The 23,779-nt window shown below is 39.0% G+C and overlaps 1 protein-coding gene and 1 long non-coding RNA gene across 2 annotated transcripts; one reads left to right on the plus strand and one right to left on the minus strand.

Moving 5' to 3' along the window:
- Positions 1–819: 819 nt before the first annotated feature.
- LOC121016797 (uncharacterized) lies at positions 820–19,755 on the minus strand. The gene is made up of 3 exons (XR_005784468.1): positions 19,632–19,755; positions 18,441–18,446; positions 820–830 (listed from the first exon to the last, which is right to left on the minus strand). It is a non-coding gene; the product is annotated as an uncharacterized LOC121016797 (long non-coding RNA).
- On the plus strand, positions 17,969–23,745 carry PDHB (pyruvate dehydrogenase E1 subunit beta). Its single transcript, XM_040454644.1, has 10 exons — positions 17,969–18,077; positions 18,157–18,210; positions 19,655–19,762; positions 19,853–19,915; positions 20,019–20,054; positions 20,197–20,482; positions 21,336–21,446; positions 21,785–21,876; positions 22,764–22,905; positions 23,204–23,745. Exons 1-10 carry the CDS (start codon positions 18,036–18,038, stop codon positions 23,347–23,349), a joined length of 1,080 nt encoding a protein of 359 aa, XP_040310578.1. The 5' UTR covers positions 17,969–18,035; the 3' UTR covers positions 23,350–23,745.
- The last annotated feature ends 34 nt before the right edge of the window (positions 23,746–23,779 follow it).

Consider the following 23,779-nt stretch of genomic DNA (forward strand, 5'->3'; position numbering starts at 1 on the left):
GCGTCACCCAGGCGCCCCTAATATGCACTGCTTATAAATAAGGATTTGGATTCTAGTGTCAAAAGACTGAAATTCAAATCCCAGCTCTCCTACAACTTGCTGTGTGACCTTGAACAAGTTTCCTATCTCACTGAGCCTCAGTTTTCTGATCTGTCAAATGGAAATAATAATAGTACTTCATTCAAAAGGCAAGTGTGCTGATTAAATCAGATGGTGCTGGGTTCAGAACTTACTCAGTTGAGGTTACAGAATATTAAGTTTTTATTATTTTACTATTCCTTTTGAAAAACTATCTATATTTTGTACAACCCCATGTACAAACACAGAGCTGGAACAAAGGGAGAGCTGGCTGCCAGCCTGGATTATGCAGGAGGGTGTTAAACCACACTGTTGGTTCTTCCTATATTTTCCTTTCTCCCTTCCTCCTATTCAAGAAAGGAACGGATTCTAGGAATACTGACTGAACCTGAAAGCCTGTGGAAGGTGGTACAGCCAGCCACTGGGACAACCTCAGAACGATTCCCGGGGACTGATAATGTCAACAAAGGAGCAGAGGACCCTGCCAAAGGGACCACGTGGGCAGGGCCAACAGATCCCTCCATCAACCATGTGACTGATGACTCAGAGCCAGAGTCATCCCTCTCCCTTATCTTGGCCTTCCTTAAACTCTCAGCGTTCCTTAAACCCTTAAACCTTGGCCTTCCTTAAAACCCATACTCATGCTCAGTATGGTTGTATTGCTGAGAAGTGGGGAATATACGCCTAGAAAAGACTGCAGATAGAGGTTTTATATCAGCTAAGGAGGGGGAAGGCATGCATTGAATGGAGTTCTAGGAAAGAAAGCCTTATTTCTTTTCCACCCAAGTTGTAGACTGAGATTCATACCCGCTATGGCAAGAAGAATTCAGAGTTGCTTGTTCCCAGGAGGTTGGGGTGGATACAAGGTCCACAGATTCCAGCAAGGAATAGAAAAGAAGGCAAACCTGTCATGGCCACTATAGGCCCATCATCTGTTGGAAAGCAGGCTGATGGCAAATGTCCAGAGGCCTTTGGTCTGAGCTTGAGGACAAACAAGGAAGCAAAGGAGAGGAGGAATAAATGCACCTGGCAGAAAAACGGCACCATTCACACAGCCTTTCACACCCAGCTCTGATTAAATCCAGAAATTTGGGTTTGCAGCTATGGTTTAGCAATTAAAACTGTTATGTTGCGACACCTTTATGGTTTAAAGTGGTGAAGGCATAAGGCCTGTGAATTTGTGGATTTGATTACCACAGCCTTCTGTGCAAACAGGTGACTCACTCTGCCTGCCCCTCCAGAGAGGGAAGAAGCCAGCTCAGGTTTCACTATTAGCCCACCCCCCAAGCCCTGCTGTGAATGTCCGTTCTCTCCCAGAAGCAAATCGAACCACCAAATCTCTTTAAATCAGGGCTGACAGCCTAAACCTGAGTTTACGAAGCTTTAGGCCACAGAGGCAGCCCTTCGCTCTAGGGCTGCACCGTGTGAGGTGAGTGCCTCTGACTCTACAGGAACCAGAGCCTAGATTTCACTGTTTTCATTGCCTTGACATTTACATTCAGAGAGCCTGGGGAAATGGATCTTTGAGACAGAACATTAACCTTTGCTATAGGAAGTCTTGGCTGTCTTAAGCCTCTAACAAAAAATGGTACTCCTTATCTCCATCCTAGCCTCCAGTCTACTGGAAAGGTCACAGCATGAGGGGAGCTCTAACAGCAGGAAATCTCAGGAAATCTTAGTGCTTACAGGACGGTAGTGACCATCTTAAGTTCACTCTGGCACTTTATGCATGAGTAAACTCAAGCTGAGGAGAGGTTACAGAACTTTTGCAAAGTCACATTACTGGATGGTCATTGAACTGCTGCTGGAATTCATGTTACCTGACTATTCATTCATTATAATGAACATCTATTGGTTACTATATTTGACCCTTGAACAATGCAGCGGTTGGGGGTGCTGACTCCCGCACAGTTGAGTATAACTTTTGCCTCTCCCTAAATTTAACTACAATAGCCTACTGTTGACAGAAGCATTACTGGTAACATAAAGTAAATCAACACATTATAAATATATAAATATATGATACATATTTTATAATATATTTATATATATAACTGTATTCTTAAAGTAAGCTACAGAAAAGCAAATGTTAAGAAAATTATAAAAGAAATTACATTTACAGCATTGTACCACATTTATAAAAAAAAAATCCGTGCATAAGCAACACGGAACCTGTGCATGTAGTTCATACTCATGTTGTTCAAGGGTCAACTGTATTTGGACACCGCTGTGGTTGTGTGGGTCACAGTGGGGAACAGGGCCTCAACTTTCCCTATAAGTCAGAGAGGCCCCAAATCCCTCTTTCCACTTCCTGGAAGCAGGGATATAACCTAAGTTCAGCCAACAGGACACTCTCATCCAGCACTATCATAATGTTCAACCTGCCTGTGGCCACTATGTTGGTTCTGCCCTAGGAACAGACTGAGCAGAGCCATGTGTTTTATTGATAAACTTACCTGGTGACCAGTTCACTCATTTACCAATTTGCATTATGCACAGTTTACCTAAAATTCAAGGCTCTTTGGACTATTTTTGCATTCAATTGGCTGCCATGTTTTTGGAGGTTTTTTTGGCCACATTATTTGGCATTTTTACAGATTTAAAAATGAAAATTTCCTCTAAGAGTTTCTTTTTCCTCTGCTAAATTTTGTGTGTGTGTGTGTGTGTGTGAGCTCTACACCCAATGTGGGGCTTGAACTCACGACCCCAAGATTGAGTCACATGCTCTACCAGCTGAGCCAGCCAGGCACTCCATAAAGTTTGTATTTCTGATTAAGTATTTATGAAATGGGCCACCTTTTATAAACAATATAAGTGTTCTTTATTGTTGTTGGAGTCTTTTAATAGTGTATGAACCTTCCAAACACACTGTAAGGGACTTTTTTACAAGTTTGTATAAAGACTCTTCCTTCATGTTAACTAACTTGAATTAAAAAAAAAAAAAAAAGGACTCTTCCTTCAAAGTTGTGTGCTCAGCAAGAGACCCTTATTGAATCTGATATTCCAGGTATTAAATTCAGAATAATCCTAAGTTTTAAGCACAAAATGGAGTCCCTTGATCAGCAATTGATTTGACGTTAGCAAGGGCATGAGACAAGCACAGCTCCTACAATTAAAGGTGATTAATGTCTGACTACAATGAATACAAATATACTAGAGCAAATGTGTAATACTGGGTTCATATTCCATTCAAGTCCATTAAATACTTATTTAATACATAAATAAGTGTTAAGTTTGGCTATGATAATAAAACAACTAACATTTCTCAGAGGCCAACAACAGGCCAAAAGCCAGGCTGAACACTGTAGTTTTTTTTTTTTTTTTTTTTTTTTTTTTTTTTTTTTTTTTACTGTCCACAGTATTTATTAGTTGTTTATTAATCAAGAGAAACTATTCCATAACCCAGTATTCATGTTTCATAGTTCAGGAACACAGGTCAGTAAGAAACTTCCATGGAACTCAACCCAAAGAAATTCTTTACATTCCGAAAATCACCTTGCAACTCTGAAAGATACCAGCCTTCTTCATCTCCTCAAAATCTTTTGTGGAATCATAATTTCTGTAGAAGTCTGCATATGCCCTCTTTCTTGGTTCAGCCATAGCAAACATATAGAAAGCTGCAACCCCCAGGGATACAGTGAATGTTCTAACAATATGAAATCGCAGACACTTGGCCAGAAGGCCTCACCTCTGAGGTTTAATCAAAGCACTAGAAGTCATGGTAGTGACATCCAACATCCTTCCTAACTGATACCTGAACACTGTACTTGTATTTGCTCTTTTAGTTATGATCCTTGAGGTCAGGGCTTCCCTTTGTTAACTGTATCCTCAGCCAGCCCATAGCAGACACTCTGTGACTATCTGCAGATAACAAAATGGCCCTGTTAGCTGGTACCGTTTTTATCCCCTCAAATGTAAAGGTGAGGAAATTCAGGCTCAGGAGTTGTTACTTGTCCAAGGACACCAGGAAGGGTAGAATGACCCTGGAGCCTGCGCTTCTAACACAGAGGAATGTGACCTCACCTGTGTATTCTAACAACTAAAGCTTAAAGGGTGGGGTGAGGGTAGACAGACTATTCAATAGAGTTTTAATGATGTTTAGTGCTGGGGAACCGGGGATAGGTTGTATAGATACAGAGGTCTCTGGGAGGGTATGGTTCCGAAATGACTCTCTAAGGTCTCTACATGACTATTATTGGGGTTAGAACGTTCCAGAATAAGCCTAAGCTTCATGGGGAGCCTTGGGGCAGAATATAAGCAAGGGTCAGAGATCCGGGGAAAACACAGGTGGCCTGTGCAAAGTGTTGTAGCTTTCCAACAAAAGCTTAGCTTGATGGTAAGGGAAGACTCATTTTGAAAACCTGACACAATAAACATAGGACTATGGCCCAGCAGAGATTACTTTTGACCTGTATTTTTCTCTTCACTTAATATATATAAAATTTATTTTTTCTAGAAACTAAAAGTATCTTCGATTCTCATGTGCCTTTGGCCTAGTGCCATGTGCTAACAGTAGTCAATAACATTTTGTATAAAAAGAAAACTGTGTTTGGGAATGTAAAATGGTACAGCACTCTGGAAAATAATTTGGCAGTTTCTAGAAAACTAAGCATACACTTATCCTACAACCCAGCAGTTGCAGTCCTGGGCATTTATCCCAGAGGAGTGAAAACTTATGTTCACACAAAAACCTGTACATGATTGTTCACAGTAGCTTTATTTGCAATAACCCCCAACTGGAAACAGTCAAAATGTCCTACAACAGGTGAATGATTAAACAAAACCGTGGTACACTCATACTACATGGAATAATATTAAACTATAAAAAGAACAAACTACTGATACAGGAAGCAACTTGGATGGATCTCAAGGGCATTGTGCTAAGTGGAAAAAAAAACCCACAATCTCCTGCTATGTGATTCTATTTATATAAAGTTCTCAAAATGACAACATTTTAGAAATGGAAACCTAACTAGTAGTTACCAGGGGTAGGGAAGGGTAGGTACTAACAAGGTAGCACCAGGGAGATCTCTGCAGTGACAGAACAGTTCTGGTGGTTAGTCAATACTACCTAGGTGATAAAATAGCAGACATGCACATTGTAGTGATATTAATTTCCTGGTTTTGATATTGTATTATGTTCCCTGAGCCATAACCATTGGGGGAAACTAGATGAAGGATACAAGGACCTCTCTGTGCTATCTTTGCAACTTTCTGGGGATATATAATTATTTCAAAATAGAAAGTTCAAAAAAAGAAAAGAAAATTGTGGTTGAAACATCACCTGATTTCTCAAATTTCCCTTTAACACCACTCTGAAGAAATTTTAGTCAAGTGGAAAGATGGATATGCCTCTCATATACAAAAGTCTTCTTTACTCCTTTTGTATCTTCATAATATTCCATTTCATGTCTGTGCCACATATTTTTTTCATCTAAAACCTGAATATTTATTTCCATTGTTTTGCTATTGTCAATAGTCATTATAAATATTATCATAAATAGTTACCACAAATCATCTTATACATAAATCATTTCACCCATTTCTTTTATGACTATGTTTGCAGCTCAAATTCTTTGAGTAGCAAAGCTGGTTTTCCTAACAACTATGCTGTATTGCTATATTTAGTCTGTATTTTAAGAAAAATATAAATTTTCCAAAGAGACTCATTTCTGAAAACAGATATTTATGTACACATTCTTAATGGCAAAAATTTTTAGTCTACTGCAAGTTGCTGTACATATTCAACATTAATAATAAAACATTTCTATCTGACTAACTTAAGCTAGTCATTTATCCATTAGTGTCGACTTAAATACGTTTTTAAAGCTATACACCCACTATTACAATACAGCTCGTTCTTACACAGATCCAGAGAAAATGTGAAATCTTGTCTACCTAAATATAACAACTACACATAGAATAAGACTGGTGTTATTAATTCAGAGACATCTTCCAACCCCAGCGTTATAAACAGGTTCTAACGTATTAAATAAAATGGCTTTCCTTTAGCCAAAAACCATTTTTTAATGTAGTCCCATAATCAGCTGCAAAACGTTTGGGATGCTGTGCAGTGCCTGGAAATGGGGTGTTGTATCCATCCTTCAAAAGTTCACGGTACAGCGTGTGGGTGAAGGTTTCTGGGCAACCTTTCACTCTTTCAGTCTTTCCTGCTGCGAAGCCAAAATGTGGGCTCTTAGTCTAAGTTTTGCAACCCACAGAAAATGTGGCTAAGGCCAGAGAACAGACGTATTTATACTTCTGGAGGCCCCACTTTTCATGAGTCACGTGGCCGCCCTGACACTGTGGCTTCCGCGCCTTCTGCCGCTTGCTGCCGCCAGTCAAGTGGAGCGGGCGCCCTCTAGGGCTGAACCGTGGGAATAAAATAGCTACTAACACCTGGGAAAAGGACTGGGCGAATTCACCTGGATGGCTTTTCCACAACAGCTACCCTTGTAAAGCTTCCAGAAACTAAATTCTATAAATGCGGTACCGGAAATAACCCGATGGACCGATGTGTGTGCCTGTGCGTGCGTGCATGCGTACACACCCATAAAATCCCCTTTAAAACCCATAAAAGAGGAGCAGGGCATTAATAACAGTGCACACCTTCCAGAAGGGGAATGTAACAAGGTAGACAGGTATGTGGGACACTCACTTTCCCTCCCCACAAACTTCTGAAAAACTTTCAAACATACAGAGAAGTTGAAATACCGCAATGAATTTCCACATACTCACCACACTCAAGATTCCACAGCTGTTGTCATTTGCCATATTTGCTTTACCTATATATTATTTTGCCTGGATTATATAATTGGAGACTCACATAAAAAATTGTCTATGTGGACAATCCCACGGAACCTACAAAAAAAAACTTCTACAAATAAAAAATGAGTTTAGCAAGGTTGCAGACATAATGTCAACACCTGAAAATCCATTGTATTTCAATATACTAGCAGTAAATGATTGGAAACTGAAAATTATTAAAATAGCATTTAGTAGCTTAAAAAGGACAGAAACACTAAGACATAACTCTAATAAAAGATGTGCAAGATGTGAATGCCAAAACATACAAAAGGCCAATGAAGAAAAGAAGATGGATGTAAACAGAGAGACATCCTGTGAATGTGGTTGGGAGACTCAGTATAGTCAGGATACCAGTTCTTCCCAAAATGTTCTATAGATTCAACACTATTCCAATAGAAATTCTGTCAAGAATTTTTTTTGGAGACGCAGATAAGCTGATTGTAAAACAATCTTGAAAAAGAAGACTAGAGGCAGGGCTGGCTCATTTGTCAGTGGAGCATACAACTCTTGATCTCGGGTTATGAGTTCCAGCCTGCACTGGTTGTGTAGAGACTACTTAAAAATAAAATCTTTAAAAAGAAAAAGAAGGGGTGCCTGGGTGGCTCAGTCTGTTAAGTGTTCTACTTTGGCTCAGGTCACGATCTCGCGGTTCATGGGTTTGGGCCCCACTTCAGGCTCTGTGCTGGCAGCTCGGAGCCTGGAGCCTGCTTTGGATTCTGTGTCTCCCTCCCTCTCTGCCCCTCCCCTGCTCATGCTCTGTCGCCCTCTCTCTCAAGAATAAATAAACATTAAAAAAAGAAGAAGAAGAGTAATGCTGGAAAACTTACACTATTTTATTTATTTTTTAATGTTTATTTATTTATTTTGAGAGAGAGAGTACAAGCAGGGAGGGGCAGAGAGAGAGAGAGAGAGAGAGAGGGAGAGAGAGAATCCCAAGCAGGCTCCATTCTGTCAGCACAGAGCCCAAAGTGGGGCTCCAGCTCAAGAACCTTGAGATTGTGACCTGAGATGAAATCAACAATCGGATGCTTAACTGACTGAGCCACCCAGGTGCCCTTACATTATCTGATTTTAAAAACTATTACACAGCTACAGTAATTATAACAGAATAATATTGAAGGGATAAACACAGAGATCAATGGAACAGAATAGAGAGTCCAACTATAGACCCACTCAAAACAGCCAATTGATTTCTGTGCAAAGGTGCAAAGGCAATTCATGGAGAAAAGATGGTCTTTTTATCACATGATGTTGAAACTAATGGACACCATATGCAAAAAAAGAAAACTCGGGACCTAAACCTCACACCTTATACAAAAATTAACTCAAAGTGGACCATAGATCTAAATGTAAAACTACAAAACTTTAGAAGAAAACATCAAGGAAGACCTTTGCAACCTGGTGTGAGACAAAGAGTTCTTAGATATGATACCAAAACATAATCCATAAAAGAAAAATGTGGTAAACTGAATTTCACCAAAATTTAAACCTTTTTCTCTACAAAAGACACTGTTAAGAAAATGAAGATATGCCACAGACTGTGAGAAAATATTTGAAAATTAAATATCCAACATAGAACTTGTATCCAGAATACATAGATAACTCAACTGTATGAAAATTTCAAATGACCTAATAAAAAATGGGCAAAAGATTTAAACAGACATTTCACCAAAGATGATATACGAATGGCCAATGAGTACTTGAAGAGATGTTCAATATCATTAGCCATTAGGGAAATGAAAATTAAAACCATGATGATATCACTACACACCTAACAGAAAGGGAAAAAAAAAGCAAAAAGAACAAACAAATGATGATACCAAGCATTGGTGAGGATATGGAGCAGCTGAAACACTGTTGGTGAGAATACAAAATGGTATAGCCACTCCAGAAAAGTTAAATATACACACCATATGACCCAGCAATCTCTATCCCACACCAGAGACAAATAAAAACATACGCTTACACAAAACTCTGTAAAAAAATTTTTTTGTATTATCTCTATTCATCATTGCCAAAAACTGAGAACACTTCAAATGTCCTTCAACAAGTGAATGGAGAAACCAACTGTAGTACATGCATACAATAGAGTGCTATTCAGCAAGAACAAAGAATGAACTATAGATACACATGACAACTTGAATGAATCTCAAAGGTATTATGTTGAGGGGTGCCTGGGTGGCTCAGTCAGTTAAAGCATCTGACTTTGGCTCAGGTCATGATCTCATGATTCATGAGTTTGAGCCCCACATGGGGCTCTGTGTTGATATTTTGGAGCTGGAGCCTGCTTCAGATTCTGTGTCTCCCTCTTTCTCTGCCTCACCCTCCCTCTCTCTCACAAATAAACATTAATTTAAATAAAAAATTAAAAGATATTATGTTGAGTGAAAGAAGCAGTCTCAAAAAGTTATATACTGTATGATTTCATTTATATAACATTCTGGAAAAGACAATAGTATGGCAATAGAAACAATGATTAGTGGTTATCAGGGATGGAAGGAGGGAGTAGGCTTCATAAAGACAGTAGGAAGCAGTTTTTGGGGTCATAGAATTGTTCTGTATCCTGATAGTGGTTGTCAGCTTCAAAACTCACAGAGCTGGACAGACACACACATAACACACACACACACACACACACTTTTACTGTATACTCACTTAAAAATATATTTTTTTAAAAAGCTAACTTTTGTGTAAAGAAAGGCAGATACAGACATACATGCTTATACACAAACAGTCCTTCTGTGTAAATACAGAGAAGAAATGAGTCATAGTGGCTCCCGAGGCAGGGAAAGGAGGCAAAGTGGGGTGAGGTGGGATGAGGGAAGGGCAATTACTTTATACCTTTTAGTACTTGAATTATTTTTACTACAATGAAATAAATGTCCTACTCAAAAGTATTTTTAAAATTCAAAATAAAACATAAAACATAAGTGCATATGGATACATGGGGAAGGAACATGTAGAAATCATAAGCAATATTTCAATCACAATTGAGATTTATTATAAATCTTTATTTTATTTTTAAATTTTTTTAATGTTTATTTTTGAAACAGAAAGAGAGCGTGAACGAGGGAGGGAAGGAAGGAGGGAGGGAGGGGCAGAGAGAGAGAGGGAGACACAGAATCTGAAACAGGCTCCAGGCTCTGAGCTGTCAGCACAGAGCCTGATGCAGGGCTCAAACCCACGAACAGTGAGATCATGACCTGAGCCGAAGTCAGACTCTCAACTGACTGAGCCACCCAGGCGTCCCTCTTTTATTTTTAAACCTCATGTTAAGCTACTACATTGTCCTTTCTAAGTATTTTTCTGTGCATATATAGTTTTAAATAAAATTAGGATTATATTTCAAACTATTTTTATCTGCTTTTTCACTTACTATTATTTTATAAACATTTTTGCATATTATTTGATATTCTTTAAAAATATAATTTGTTATTATGTAATATTTAAACATCTGGACATATCCTAATTTATCTAAATAGTTGACAATTTTTCCTACTATATATTATAGTAGGAATATATATAATATTATATATTATATATATTATATATTATATTTCACATAAGTTAATCAGTAACAACCAAGATTTAAGAGGATAAATCCCTACAAGTAGATAACTTGACCAAAGAAATATGTATATAATGTGCAAACACATTTATTTATATGTATAAACCTATTTTTAAAGGTTCTTGAGATCTACCAACAAACTGCATTCCAGAAACAATGGAACAATTAATACCATGTATGAGTGTCCATTTCCATAAACTTTTACCAGTACCGAATGAACTTTGTTAAACTGTTAGTAATTGAAGGGCCAAGAAACAGGTCACATTGATGCTTTGATTTCTATTCCTTTGGATATGACTGAAGTCAGACATAGTACATGTTTGCTAGTCATTTCTACTATTTTGTGAAGTGTGTATTCACACTCTTTGTCCATTTTCCATTGGGATTTTAGAATTTTCTCATTACTCTTTAGAAATTCTTAATGTATTAAATATTTATATAAATACATTGCCATATTTGTGGCGAAGATTTCCCAGTATATTATTTGGCTTGTAATATTATAAATTGTGTATGTTAATTAACAATCAATTAAAGAAATATATTCTAATTATAAAAAATCATACTACATAAAAGGTATAAAAAGAAAAGTAAAATGTTTCTTGACCTCTATTAGTCAAATCTTACCCCTACACCATTTAGTCTTTGTTCACAGTTTCTTATGAATTCTTTCAAAACACTTCTTTATGAGTATATATATTTATTTCTGCATTTTATTTACACAAATGGGATTCCATTTTTTAGTTCATATCTCCCCTTGCTTGGAGATTGTTTCCAATAAGTACATATTGTATATGTGCGTGGATCTGTAAATGTAGATCTGCCTCACTCTCATATTTTTATTCTTTTAACAGAAGAATGACATTCCATGGAGGTGTAATATGCTTTGTTAAACCAGTTCCCAACTGATGGATATATGAATGCTTCCAGTTATTCACTACTTCTAGTTTTTTTTAAACTTTCTTTATCCACTATTCATTTGTATATTATATTTTGGTATAGGGCTTCCCACTTTTTGTAATGTGTGAGGAAGATAAAAATGTATTTGTAAGATACCATAGAAACTGGAGACATTGTTGTTGATAAAATAATTATTATGTCACCAGTCCCTGGAGAAAAAGCATGTCTTCTCTGCTTCTTCCTATAGGGAACAGAAGGAAAGCTTCATTACTGAGACTTTACATGGGAAGTTTGAATTCTGTCATGATCACTTTCTTAAAAGAAGTTGACAGACAATAAGCACATGGAAAGTGCTCAATGTGATTGATATTCAAGGAAATAAAAATTAAAACCACACGAAATATAAAAACACACCAAGCAGGATAGCAAAATTTTAAAAACTGGTATTACCAAATGTTGGTAAAGATCTGTAGCAACTGAAACTTGCTCATCTTGGCAGAAGGAAAATAAAACAGTATCACCACTTTGGAGAATTGTTTGGCATTTCTTGTAAAGTTAAACATATACCTGATCTATGACCCAGAATTTCACTCCAAGAGAAAGAGAAACATGGGTCTACATAATGACTTTTATCTGTATATTCATAGCAGCTTTATTCATAGTAGCCTCAAACTTTAAACAGTCCAGGTGTCTGCCAATAAGATGGGTGGACAACAACAAAAAGGAGTGAACTGCAGACAAACTGATTCTAAAATGTATGTAGTAAGGTAAAAGAACTAAAATAACAAAAATGATTTTGAAAAAGAATAATGTGGGGCGCCTGGGTGGCTCAGTTGGTTAAGCGTCCGACTTTGGCTCAGGTTATGATCTCACAGTCCGTGAGTTTGAGCTCCACATCAGGCTCTGTGCTGACAGCTCAGAGCCTGGAGCCTGCTTCAGATTCTGTGTCTCCCTCTCTCTCTGCCCCTCCTCCGTTCATGCTCTGTCTCTCTCTGTCCCAAAAATAAATAAACGTTGAAAAAAAAAATGTTTAAAAAAAAAAAAAAGAAACTTTAAAAAAAAAAGAATAATGTTATAGGAATCCCACTGCCTGCTCTTAAGAATTACAATATAGCTACAGTTATCAAGACAAAATGGTATTGGAGGAGGATGGACAGAGATATAGATCAATGAAACAGAATAGAGTACAGAAATATATCTACACAACCCTGGCCAAATGATTTTTGACAAACATGCAAAAATAATTCAATGGAGAAAGTAGTCTTCTCAACAAAAGGTATTGGAATAATTGGACATTCTTAAGGACAAAGCCCAAAACCTCAACCTAAAACTCGTGTCTTATACAAAAATTAACTCCAATTGGATCATAGACTTAAGTGGAAAATATAAAACCATAACACTTTTATTAAAAAGGAAAAAATCTTTGTATGCCAGTGTTAGGTGAAAATTTCTCAGATATGATACCAAAAAGCATAATCCATAAAAGAAAAAATTGAAAGATTAGACTTTGTCAAAATTAAAAACTTGTGCTCTGTGAAATATCTTCACAGGATGAAAAGACAACCATAAACAGAAACATATTTGCAAATCACATAACTGACAAAAGACTTGCATACAGAATCCACAAACGGTGCTCTGAACACAATGTAAGAAAACAATCTCAACATGCACAAATCAATCAATGAAATACACCACATAAACTGAATGAAGGGAAAACTTCATGATCAATTCAATGGATACAGAAAAAGTATATGGCAAAATCCAATGCCCTTTCATGTTAAAAACATTTGACAAACTAGAATAGAAGGAAACAACCTCAACATAATAAAGGTTATATATGAAAAACCTACAATTAACATCAGCTAGCTCAATGGTGAAAAACTGAAAACTTTTCCTCTAAGATCAGGAAGAAGACAAAGATGCCTGCTTTTACCACTTGTACTCAGCACAGTTTTGGAAGCTCTAGCCAGAGCAATTAGGCAAGAAAAAAAAAAGGTGTCCAAATTGGGAAAGGAAGACGTAAAATTGTTTGTTTTTACAGATGGCATTATCTTATACATAGAAAATCCTAAAGATCACACACACACGCACACACACACACGCGCGCGCGTGCACACACACACATGCACACACACCTATTACAACTAATAAATTCAGCAAATTTGTAGGATATGAAATCAGCACTCAAAAATCAGTTGCATATCTATACACTGAGAATGGACAATCTGAAAAGGAAATTAAGAAAACCATTCCATTCATAATAGCATCAAAAAGAATAATTGGGAATTAACTTAACCAAGGAGGTTAAAGATTTAAACACTGAAAACTATAAGACACTGCTATAGATAATAAATGAAAAGATGTAAATAAATGAAAATAAATGAAAAAAGACAAAAATAAATAAAAAGACATCCTGTATTCATAAACTAGAAGGCTTAATACTGTTAAGATGTCAGTACCACCTGGAGCAACCTCCAGATCCAAAGCAGTCCCTATCAAAATCCCAACAACAGTGTTTGCAGAATCAGTAAAACCCATCCTAAAATTCATATGGAATCTCAAAGAATCCCAAATAGCAAAAGCAACCTTGAAAAAGAATAACAGGGGTGGCTGTTTGACTCAGTCAGTAGAGCATCCAACTCTTGACCTCAGGGTTGTGAGTTAAAGCTCCACACTGGGCGTGCAGCCTACAAAGAAAAGGAAAGAATAACAAAGGTGAGGACTCAACTTCTGATTTCAAAACTTACTGCAAAACTACATTAATCAAAAACAGTGTGATACAGGCATAAATATAGACATGGAGATCAAGAAATAGACTAGAAAGCTCAAAAATGAACTCTCCCATATATGATCAAATGATTTTCAACAAGAGTGCCAAAACAGTCAACAAGTAAAGGATAGTCTTTTCAACAAATGATATTGGAATACCATTTGGATATCCACATGGAAAAGAATGAAACGGGACCCCTACTTTACACCACATATAAAAATTAACTCAAAATTTATCAAAGACCTAAACATAAGAGCTAATACTGTAAAACTCTTAGAAAAAAATATAAGAGAAATGCTTCATGGTATTAAATTTAACAATGATTTCTTAGATATGTTAAATCAGAAATAAACGGAGACCAACCTTAAAAATTCCCCAAACAGACAAAACCAGTTTAGTCGCACAAAGCTTAATTTAACTTACTTTGCAAGGCTAACTTGATCTGGATCACTTCTTACTTGTGCCCATAAAAATGAAAAGCAAAACCTGAACTCTTTCCTAAGGTTAACGTGAAGTAACCACTGAAAATTGTAACCAATCACTGCAAAGAATAAACTCACTGCTTTCTCACTATATAAACTGCTTTATAACAATATACCCATGAGCCTCATTTCATGCTTTGGTTTGAGTGCTCCCGGTTTACAAATGGTCTTTTTGGTGTATGCATGGTAAGTTTTTACTAATTACTACTTCAGTGATTAATTGGTGTTACTTGGGCTATTTTGAATCTTTGACATAGGATATAATACCAAAAGTACAGGCAATAAGAGAAAAAATAGACACATTGGACTTCAAAATTAAAAACTTTTATCTAACAAAGGACACTATCAACAGAGTGAGAAGGCAACCCAAGGAATGGGAGAAAATATTTGCAAATCGTATATCTGATAAGGGATTAATATCCAGGATATATACAGAACTCCTATGACTGGGGCACCTGGCTGGCTGAGTTGGAAGAGCATGCGATTCTTGATCTTGGGGTCATGAGTTTGAACCCCACGTTGGGTGCAGAAATTACTTAAATAAATTTTTAAAAAAGGAACTCCTATAACTCAACAACAACAACAATTCAGTTGAGAAATAGGCAAAAGACTTGAATAGCCATTTCTCTAAGAAAGACATACAGATGGACAACAAACACATGAAAAGATGATCAATATCACTAATCATTAGGGAAATGAAAATAAAAATCATGATGAGATACCACTTCATACAGATGAGGATGGATATTAGCAATAAGGCAAAAAAATAATAAATGTTGGTGAGAACATGGAGAACCCTTGTGCATTGCCGGTGGGAATATAAACTGGTGTATCTACTATGGAAAACAGAATCGCCATTCCTCAAAAAATTAATCATAGAATTAACATATAATCCAGCAACACCACTTCTAGGTATATACCCCAAAGAATTGAAAGCAGGGACGCAAATAGGTATTTGTACACTAATGTTCATAGCGGCATCATTCACAAATCTAAAGGTTGAAAACAACCCAAATGTCCATCACAAGAATGGATAAACAAAATGTGGTACATGCATATAATGGAATATTACTTAGCCTTAGAAAGGAATGAAATTCTGGTACATGCTACAGTATGGATGAGCCTTGAAGACATTATGCTAGCTGAAATCACACACACACACACACACACACACACACACACACACACACACACTGTCTGATTTCACTTACATGAGGTAGAGTAATCCAATTTATAGGGATAGAATGGTAGTTGCCAGGAGCTAAGGGAAGACGGGAATGGAGAGTTACTGTTTAATGAATACAGAGTTTCCTTTTGGGAAAATGAAAAAGTTTTGGAGATTAACCATGGTAGCGACTGAACAATACTTAAAATGGTGAATTTTATGTGATGCATATTTTACCACAATAAAAAACAATCTAATTAGAGTATGAGCAAAAGACTTGAACAGACATTTTACCAAGGATGGATGGCAAGTAAGCATATGAAAAGATGTTCGATAATCATTAACCATTAAAGAAATGCAAATTTAAGTCATGAGGGACATTGCTACACATCTATTAGAATGGCTAAAATAGAAAATATAGATAATATCACACACAGGCAAGGATCCAGAGCAACTGGATGTCTCATACCTTGTTGGAGGTAACATAAAATGGTATAGCCACTTTGGAAAAACACTTTGATATCCTTCTCAGTATTTACCTGAAGAAATGAAAACTGAGGTTTACACAAAAACCTATGAGCCAATGTTCATCGCAGCTTTACTGGTAATAGCTGAAAATGGATACAACCCAAAGGTCCTTCAAAGGGTGAATGGATAAACATACAACTACTGGGCAATAAAAGGGTTCAAAATGTTGACACGTGCAACAATTTGAATGGATCTCAAGAGCATTAGTCTGAGTGACAGTAGTAACTCCAAGAGTTACATATTGTACAATTCAATGTATAAAAACACTCTTGAAGTAACAAATTATAGTCACTGAGAACAGATTACTGGTTGCCAGTAGATAGGGGTGGAGGAAGGTGTGACTGAGGTAACATGAAGAAGCTGCTTTGTGGTGATGGAATAATTCTGTATTGTGATAGTGGTGGCAGTTACGTGAATCTGTACATGTGATGCAGTTCTACAGGATTATTATGCTTTCCCCAAGAATGCATATAAAAACTGATGAAAGCTGAATAAAATCTCTACCTGAGTTAACAGCATTGTACCAATGTCGGTTTGGGGAATCTGACAATGTACTATGGTTATACAAGATATCAGGCAAAGATAGGTGAGGGGTACATGGAAACTCTTTCTTGCGAGACTTAGTCTTTCAAAAACAACTGTAAGAAAGAAAAGACGAGGGGCACCTAGCTGGCTCCGTCAGAAGCACACGTGACTCTTGATTTTGAGGTTATGAATTTGAGCCCCACTGTTGGGTGTAAAGATTACTTAAAAAAAAAAAAAGGAATAAACTATTGATGCACTTAACATGGATGAATCTCAAAAACATTTTCTGAGCTAAAGAAGTCAGACACAACAGTACACTTTGTATAGTTCCCTTTTTTTTTTTTTCAAATTCTAAAAAGGGCAAATTAAGTTATCATGATGGAAATCGAAACTGTGATTGCCTATGGAGTGATGTATGGGGAATGATTGGGAGAAACATGAGGGAACTTTCTGAGGTGGTGGATATGTGCTTTTTACTAAGTTACACCTAAAAATGTGGGAGGGGGCTAAAAGCCCTTTTTAATAAAAGGTTGGTCAAGCCCACAGAGACTGAAAGTGTTGGATAAAGGACTTTTAGGACTTTCTGATGACTGACAACCCAAAGTGACTTGAGGACAAAAAGGGATGGTAACAGTAATTACCTGAGAGAGTTCCTGTGAAAATTAAATGAGCTGTACAATTCTTACCATAATGACTGACACACAAGAGGCCGCTTAACGCACCTATGAAAGCTCTCGTTCGCGTTCTACCGGAACAGACAGCGCAGTCCAGGGAAGACCGGGCTCATTCACAAGGGAAAAAGTTCCTACACTAGACTGAGCGCAGGAGTTACTTGGTGCCCTAAGGGTTTCAGTGCCTCAAAGGCTGACCTAACTCTGAAGGTCCCTCCAGCCTTCAATTATGTTCCTCAGAGTCTGACTTTCGGTCCCGTGCTTCCAGGAGCACCACTTAGGGACGTGTCCCCGACGTGCGGCCAGCATGCCAGCAGCCGCCACTCCGGACGAAGTCGATTGGAGTCAGGCCGCAGAAAGAGCTGTAGAACCACCCCACGCGCCACTTTGGTCCCGCCCTTCGGCCCCTCACCCCAGGGGGGATGGGCGGGGCACGCAGGCGCGGCTCCCTGCCATTGGCTAGAGCTGGCGGGGGAGGCGGGGCCTGACAGGACTGCGGCCGCGCTGTGTTGTCATTTGGCGGCGGCTAGAGGACACGGTCAAGATGGCGGCGGTGTCTGGGCTGGTGCGGAGACCCCTTGAACAGGTAGGCAGCGGCACGCGTGCCTCCGCGCGATTCCTGCCCACCTTGCGCCCCCTCTCAGCGTGCTCTCTCTCCCCTCCAGGTCTCCGGGCTGCTGAGGAGGCGCTTCCACCGAACGGCGCCGGCGGCGCTGCAGGTAAGTCGCCTGGACGCTAGCCGGGGGAGGGAGGGGGTCCCTCAGTCCCGGGGAGGAGACCGGGGACGCGCCTGCGCTGTGCAGAGAGGGTGGCGGCAGCGGGCCCTGTAGTCTGCGGGTTCCCACGTCCTGCGTGGGACTCTTGGTTCCCGCTTTGTGACCCATCACCAAGCACACCAGCATGTCACCCCCAGCAGGCTCATTGGAATCTGTGGGCGACCTGAGTAAACTAGACGCTTCTTCCTTCATCCCCCTTTAAAATGTTTTATTGTAATAAAATATACGTAACCAAATTTACCATCTTAAAGTGTATGTTCAGCGGCACTAAGTTCATTTACTATGTTGTGAGACCATCACCACCATCCGTGTTTAGAACTTTATCATCCTCACAAACAGACACTCTTTACCCCCTTAAACACTAACTTCTCATTTCCCCCTAGCTCCTGGTAACCTCTATTGCACTTTCTGTGTCTGTGAATTTGTCTATTTTTGGTACCTCCTGTAAGGAGAATCATACAATGGTTGTCCTTTTACGAGTGGCTTATTTCACTTAGCATGATGTTTTCAAGGTTCATCCATGTTGTAGCATGTGTCAGAATTTCATTCCTTTTTTAAGGCTGAATAATATTCCATCTTATGCATATACCACCTCTTATTTATCCATGCATCTTTTGACGGACATGTGGGTATTTTCACATGTGATTGTGAAATATGGATTTGTGAATGGTGCTGCTAAGAACATTGGTGAGCAAGTATCTCAGTCCCTGCTTTTTTTTTTTTTTCTTTTGAGCATATTTAGAAGTGGAATTGTTGGATCATTCCTCTTTGAGGAATTCCCCACCCCCCCCCTTTTTTTTTTACTAGAGGATTCTACCAAGCTGTTTAGTAAAATAACTTGTAGATTTTGAAGGTAGTGCCTGGCACGTAGTAAGTGCTCAAAACATAGTTTTATTTAGGCTTCCTTAATAGTTCTCTGCCCTACACTATACCAAATGTGGAAATAAAACAACCCAGTATATTTTCTACTTAGGAAACTACCCATGAGCTGGTCTGGCCAGTAAACAGATTTTTAGAATTTTTTTAACTTTTATTTAAAAATTTTTTTTCATGTTTATTTTTGAGAGAGGCGGGCGGGCATGGGCAGAAAGAGAGAAAGGGAGACACAGATCCGAAGCAGGCTCCACGCTCTGAGCTGTCAGCAGAGAGCCTGACGTGGGACTCGAACTCACAAACCACAAGATCGTGACCTGAGCTGGAGTTGGATACTTCACTTACTGAGCCACCCACACACCCCAAGAATTTTTTGAACTTTTAAAGAGAAGCCTGTTCTAGTGATAGTTTTTATATTCTCTGCTGTATGCAGCCTAGGTAATTATAAGAGAATCTGAGTCGTATCCAAAATGATCCTATAGTTTATTAACTGTTTTTCCCATCCCTGTGACAGGTGACAGTTCGTGAAGCTATAAACCAAGGTATGGATGAGGAGCTGGAAAGAGATGAGAAGGTGTTTCTGCTTGGGGAAGAAGTTGCCCAGTATGATGGGGCATATAAGGTAATCAAGATACCTGAAATCAATATGAATTAAGGTAGCCATTTACCCCCAGATACACTTAAAAGTAATGAAATCAATGTGTAATTTTAGGTTAGTCGAGGCCTGTGGAAGAAATACGGAGATAAGAGGATCATAGACACTCCCATATCTGAGGTAAGGCTTCCATCAGGAAGCAGACCTTTCAGGGCGTGTCTGTCCACGTGTACACTGTTCTAATTTTTATGGATTTTCACTTGTGTTTGTGTTTTACTTATAGATGGGCTTTGCTGGAATTGCCGTGGGTGCGGCCATGGTATGTAATCCTCTTTATGAATTTCATCCAAAGAAATTTCTTTTCACGTGACCTTTTGAAAACATTGTTTGAATTTTGGAGTGATTGCCACTCTTTACTGCTGTTTCTCATTTTTTTAAGATCTTTGTTTTTGATTTGACAGGCTGGGTTGAGGCCCATTTGTGAATTTATGACCTTCAATTTCTCTATGCAAGCCATTGACCAGGTTATAAACTCAGCTGCCAAGACCTACTACATGTCAGGGGGCTTTCAGTCTGTGCCCATAGTCTTCAGGGGGCCCAATGGCGCCTCAGCAGGCGTGGCTGCCCAGCACTCACAGTGCTTTGCTGCCTGGTATGGGCACTGCCCAGGCTTAAAGGTGGTCAGCCCCTGGAATTCAGAGGATGCAAAAGGACTTATTAAATCAGCCATTCGGGATAACAACCCAGGTTAGTAGAGTGACCCTTGGGTCTCTTTTGATCATTAAAGAACTAAATTGAAATCTTTGCCTGGAAGGAACCCTTATAGGCTTCTAGTTAGGCTTAGATCATATAAAATGTTAATGATTTACAGAGACAATAAACACAGTTTAAAAGTTGTTTTATTTTGGTTTTCCTACTATAAGGGAGCCTGTTAGGTACCTACAACACTAGTTTAATTGCAACAGGTAAAATTAGGATTGGCCAGACTGTAAATGCCAGTACCTAAACCATCCATTCAGGGCTACTGGACATGACAGATATGAGGCCTCCTAATCAGCACAGTGAAACTTTTCACATAATGATTGTTAGTGTTGAAAATACATTTAGTCACGTAGTTACTTTTGTTAAATATCTGTATTTTGCATGGTGCCTGGAGACTCAATGAATTGAGTGGTTGAGTGTCCAGCTCTTGATTTCAGCTCAGGTCATGATCGCATAGTCATGAGATTGAGCCCTGAGTCAGGCTCTGTGCTGAGTGTGGAGCCGCTTAAGATTCTCTCCCTCCATGGGGCACCTGGGTGGCTCATTCAGTTAAGCGTCCAACTCTTGATTTTGGCTCAGGTCATGATCTCATGGTTCACGGGATCGAGCCCCGCATTGGGCTTTGCACTGATAGTGTGGAGCCTGCTTGGGATTCTCTCTCCTCCTCTCTCTGCCCCTACCCTAGTGACACGTGCTCTCTCTCTCAAAATAAACTTAAAAAAATTTTTTTTTCTCTCCCTCCCATTTCCTCTGTCTCTCCCTTCTTGTGCTTACTTTCATTCTCTCTCTCTCTCTCTCTCTCTCTCTTTTTTTTTTTTTTTTTTTTTGTATTTTGCAGTGGTGGTGCTAGAGAATGAACTGATGTATGGAGTTCCTTTTGAATTTCCCTCAGAAGCTCAATCAAAAGATTTTCTGATTCCCATTGGAAAAGCCAAAATAGAAAGGCAAGGTAAGAGAACTTAGTACATTTAAACATTATTTGTAATTCAGCCACTCTACTTATGTTGGTCAGATTCGGTCTTAAGTTATTGCTTTTTACTTTGATCAGGAAATTACAGGATGAGTTCAAGTTAAGAATGTGTCATGAGTTGCTCATACGCTTGTGCTTTCCTAAATCTCAGCCCAGTAGATTTGTATTTCATCTTTAGGGAGGCCGCCACATTCCTCATCCCATCGGAATGGAGTGGAGCTGAAGATTTTACACGTGAACAAGAGCTGCAGTGGCCGCAGAGCAGTACGGCAGCTTTCGTGCCAACGCGCCTCTGATCTGTGACCGCTCTGTTTCAGGGACACACATAACTGTAGTTTCCCATTCAAGACCCGTGGGCCACTGCTTAGAAGCTGCAACGGTGCTATCCAAAGAAGGAATTGAATGTGAGGTATGTGGACATTCATTTATTCTTAAAGAATCAGAAAGTTTCCTTTTAGTTTTAAGTTAACCTGCTATAGAGTTCCAACTCCCCTAAGTGTAAAACTCTTGGTTTGTCACTCAGTTCTGCCTCTGCGTGAAGCTGGGAACCCCCTTGCTTTTCAGATATCTAGCTTTTTACCACATAGGTTGGATCTTTTAGAAGAGTACCTGCTTTCTCAAGTGGGGAGCCAGCGTTGGAGCTGGAGGTTGGGAGAAGGGGAAACTTAGAAATCGGTGTCTTACCCTTTCACATCCAGGACCTACCACTTGCTAGTTCTACTTGAACAAGATACATACTCTGAATCTCAGCCCTGTCAGCGGTAAACTGAGGAGAGCACATTTACTGTCCCATCAGGGTGGTTGTGAGAATCACACTTAGTGTGGCGCCTGGCACATGGTGAGCAGTCCGTTGTTAGTTATTAGTTGTTTTGATGAGAAGGAAGTTAAAGTCCAGGAGGATAAGTGAATTTTTTTTTTTTTAAGTTTATTTTGTGAGAGAGGGAGAGAGAGGGGTAGGGGCAGAGAGAGAGAATCCCAAACAGGCTCTGCGTGGTCAGCGGTGGCCTGATGCGGGGCTCGAACTCACAAACCGTGAGATCATGACCTGAACTGAAATCAAGAGTCGGAGGTGTAACCCAGGCACCCTGAGGGTAAGTGAATTCTTAAGTTAACAGGGCTCCTTGTGGTAGAAAGACTTTTGTTTTAATTACAATTTATTTTTTACCATTTTGTTCTTGAATAGGCAGATTAGATTTTCCTAAACCCCGAGATTAACAGGAAACCAAACAGTGAGTGCCATTATGGGAGTGAGACTATCTGTGGCGCAGTGGCTCCATAAGGTGTATCTTTGTTTAGGTGATAAATATGCGAACCATCAGACCAATGGACATTGAAACAATAGAAGCCAGTGTCATGAAGACCAATCATCTCATAACTGTGGAAGGAGGCTGGCCACAGTTTGGAGTAGGAGCTGAAATTTGTGCCAGGATCATGGAAGGTACTTACTTCAGAGAAACTGGTTCTAGAATGGTTCAGCTATTGACTAAAATAGTCAAGTGTGTACCTGGATACTGGATAGAGATCAGAGGCTAGGGGTGACCAAATGCCTCAACTCTCACCTTGTCACCTTGGCATTTTTCCTTTGGGTGAATGTTTAAAAAAACAAAGCCAGAAACAATCCCCGCAATTAGTATTCCTTTAGATTTTCTCTTCTTTGGAGAGCCACACTTCCTGTGCGAAGGTGTTGGTCCTCAGTGGCTTTTCTTGCCTCTCAGTTGAGCGTCCTTCTCTCCTAGGCCCTGCATTCAATTTCCTGGATGCTCCTGCAGTTCGTGTCACTGGTGCTGATGTCCCTATGCCTTATGCAAAGATTCTAGAAGACAACTCGGTACCTCAGGTTAAAGACATCATATTTGCAATAAAGAAAACATTAAATATCTAGTTTGGACTTGAATTTCAAGTCATTGGGATTTACTAAAGTACGTCCTGATACTTCACCTGGATTATACTGTAAGACCTTATGATTCATAAAGTTATGTCTAAAGCAACAACACAGATGTTTTTGTACTTGGAATAAGTTTAAATGTGCTTGTATGTGGAAAAACTCTTCTCTCCCACCCTAGACTCCAGGGTGGTTTTTTTTGTGTTACAATTACCATGGTCTTTGAATAAGGCTGATGTAAAATTTTACCCTCTCGCAAAGACAACGTATGAATGTGGCAGAGTTCTGCTGAAAGATGTATCCAAAAATGGCAACTTATATGTAAAAATAAAGGCATATTATGTACATTTGCTGTTAGGTTGTTTTGATAAGGAATAAAGGAATTCCTATGACTAATTATATTTTTATATTCTTCAAGTAATAAATGTGG

The sequence above is a fragment of the Herpailurus yagouaroundi genome, unplaced genomic scaffold (genome assembly GCF_014898765.1).
Source record: "Herpailurus yagouaroundi ecotype Mexico unplaced genomic scaffold, PumYag 213, whole genome shotgun sequence".
Classification (NCBI taxonomy): Eukaryota; Metazoa; Chordata; class Mammalia; order Carnivora; family Felidae; genus Herpailurus; species Herpailurus yagouaroundi.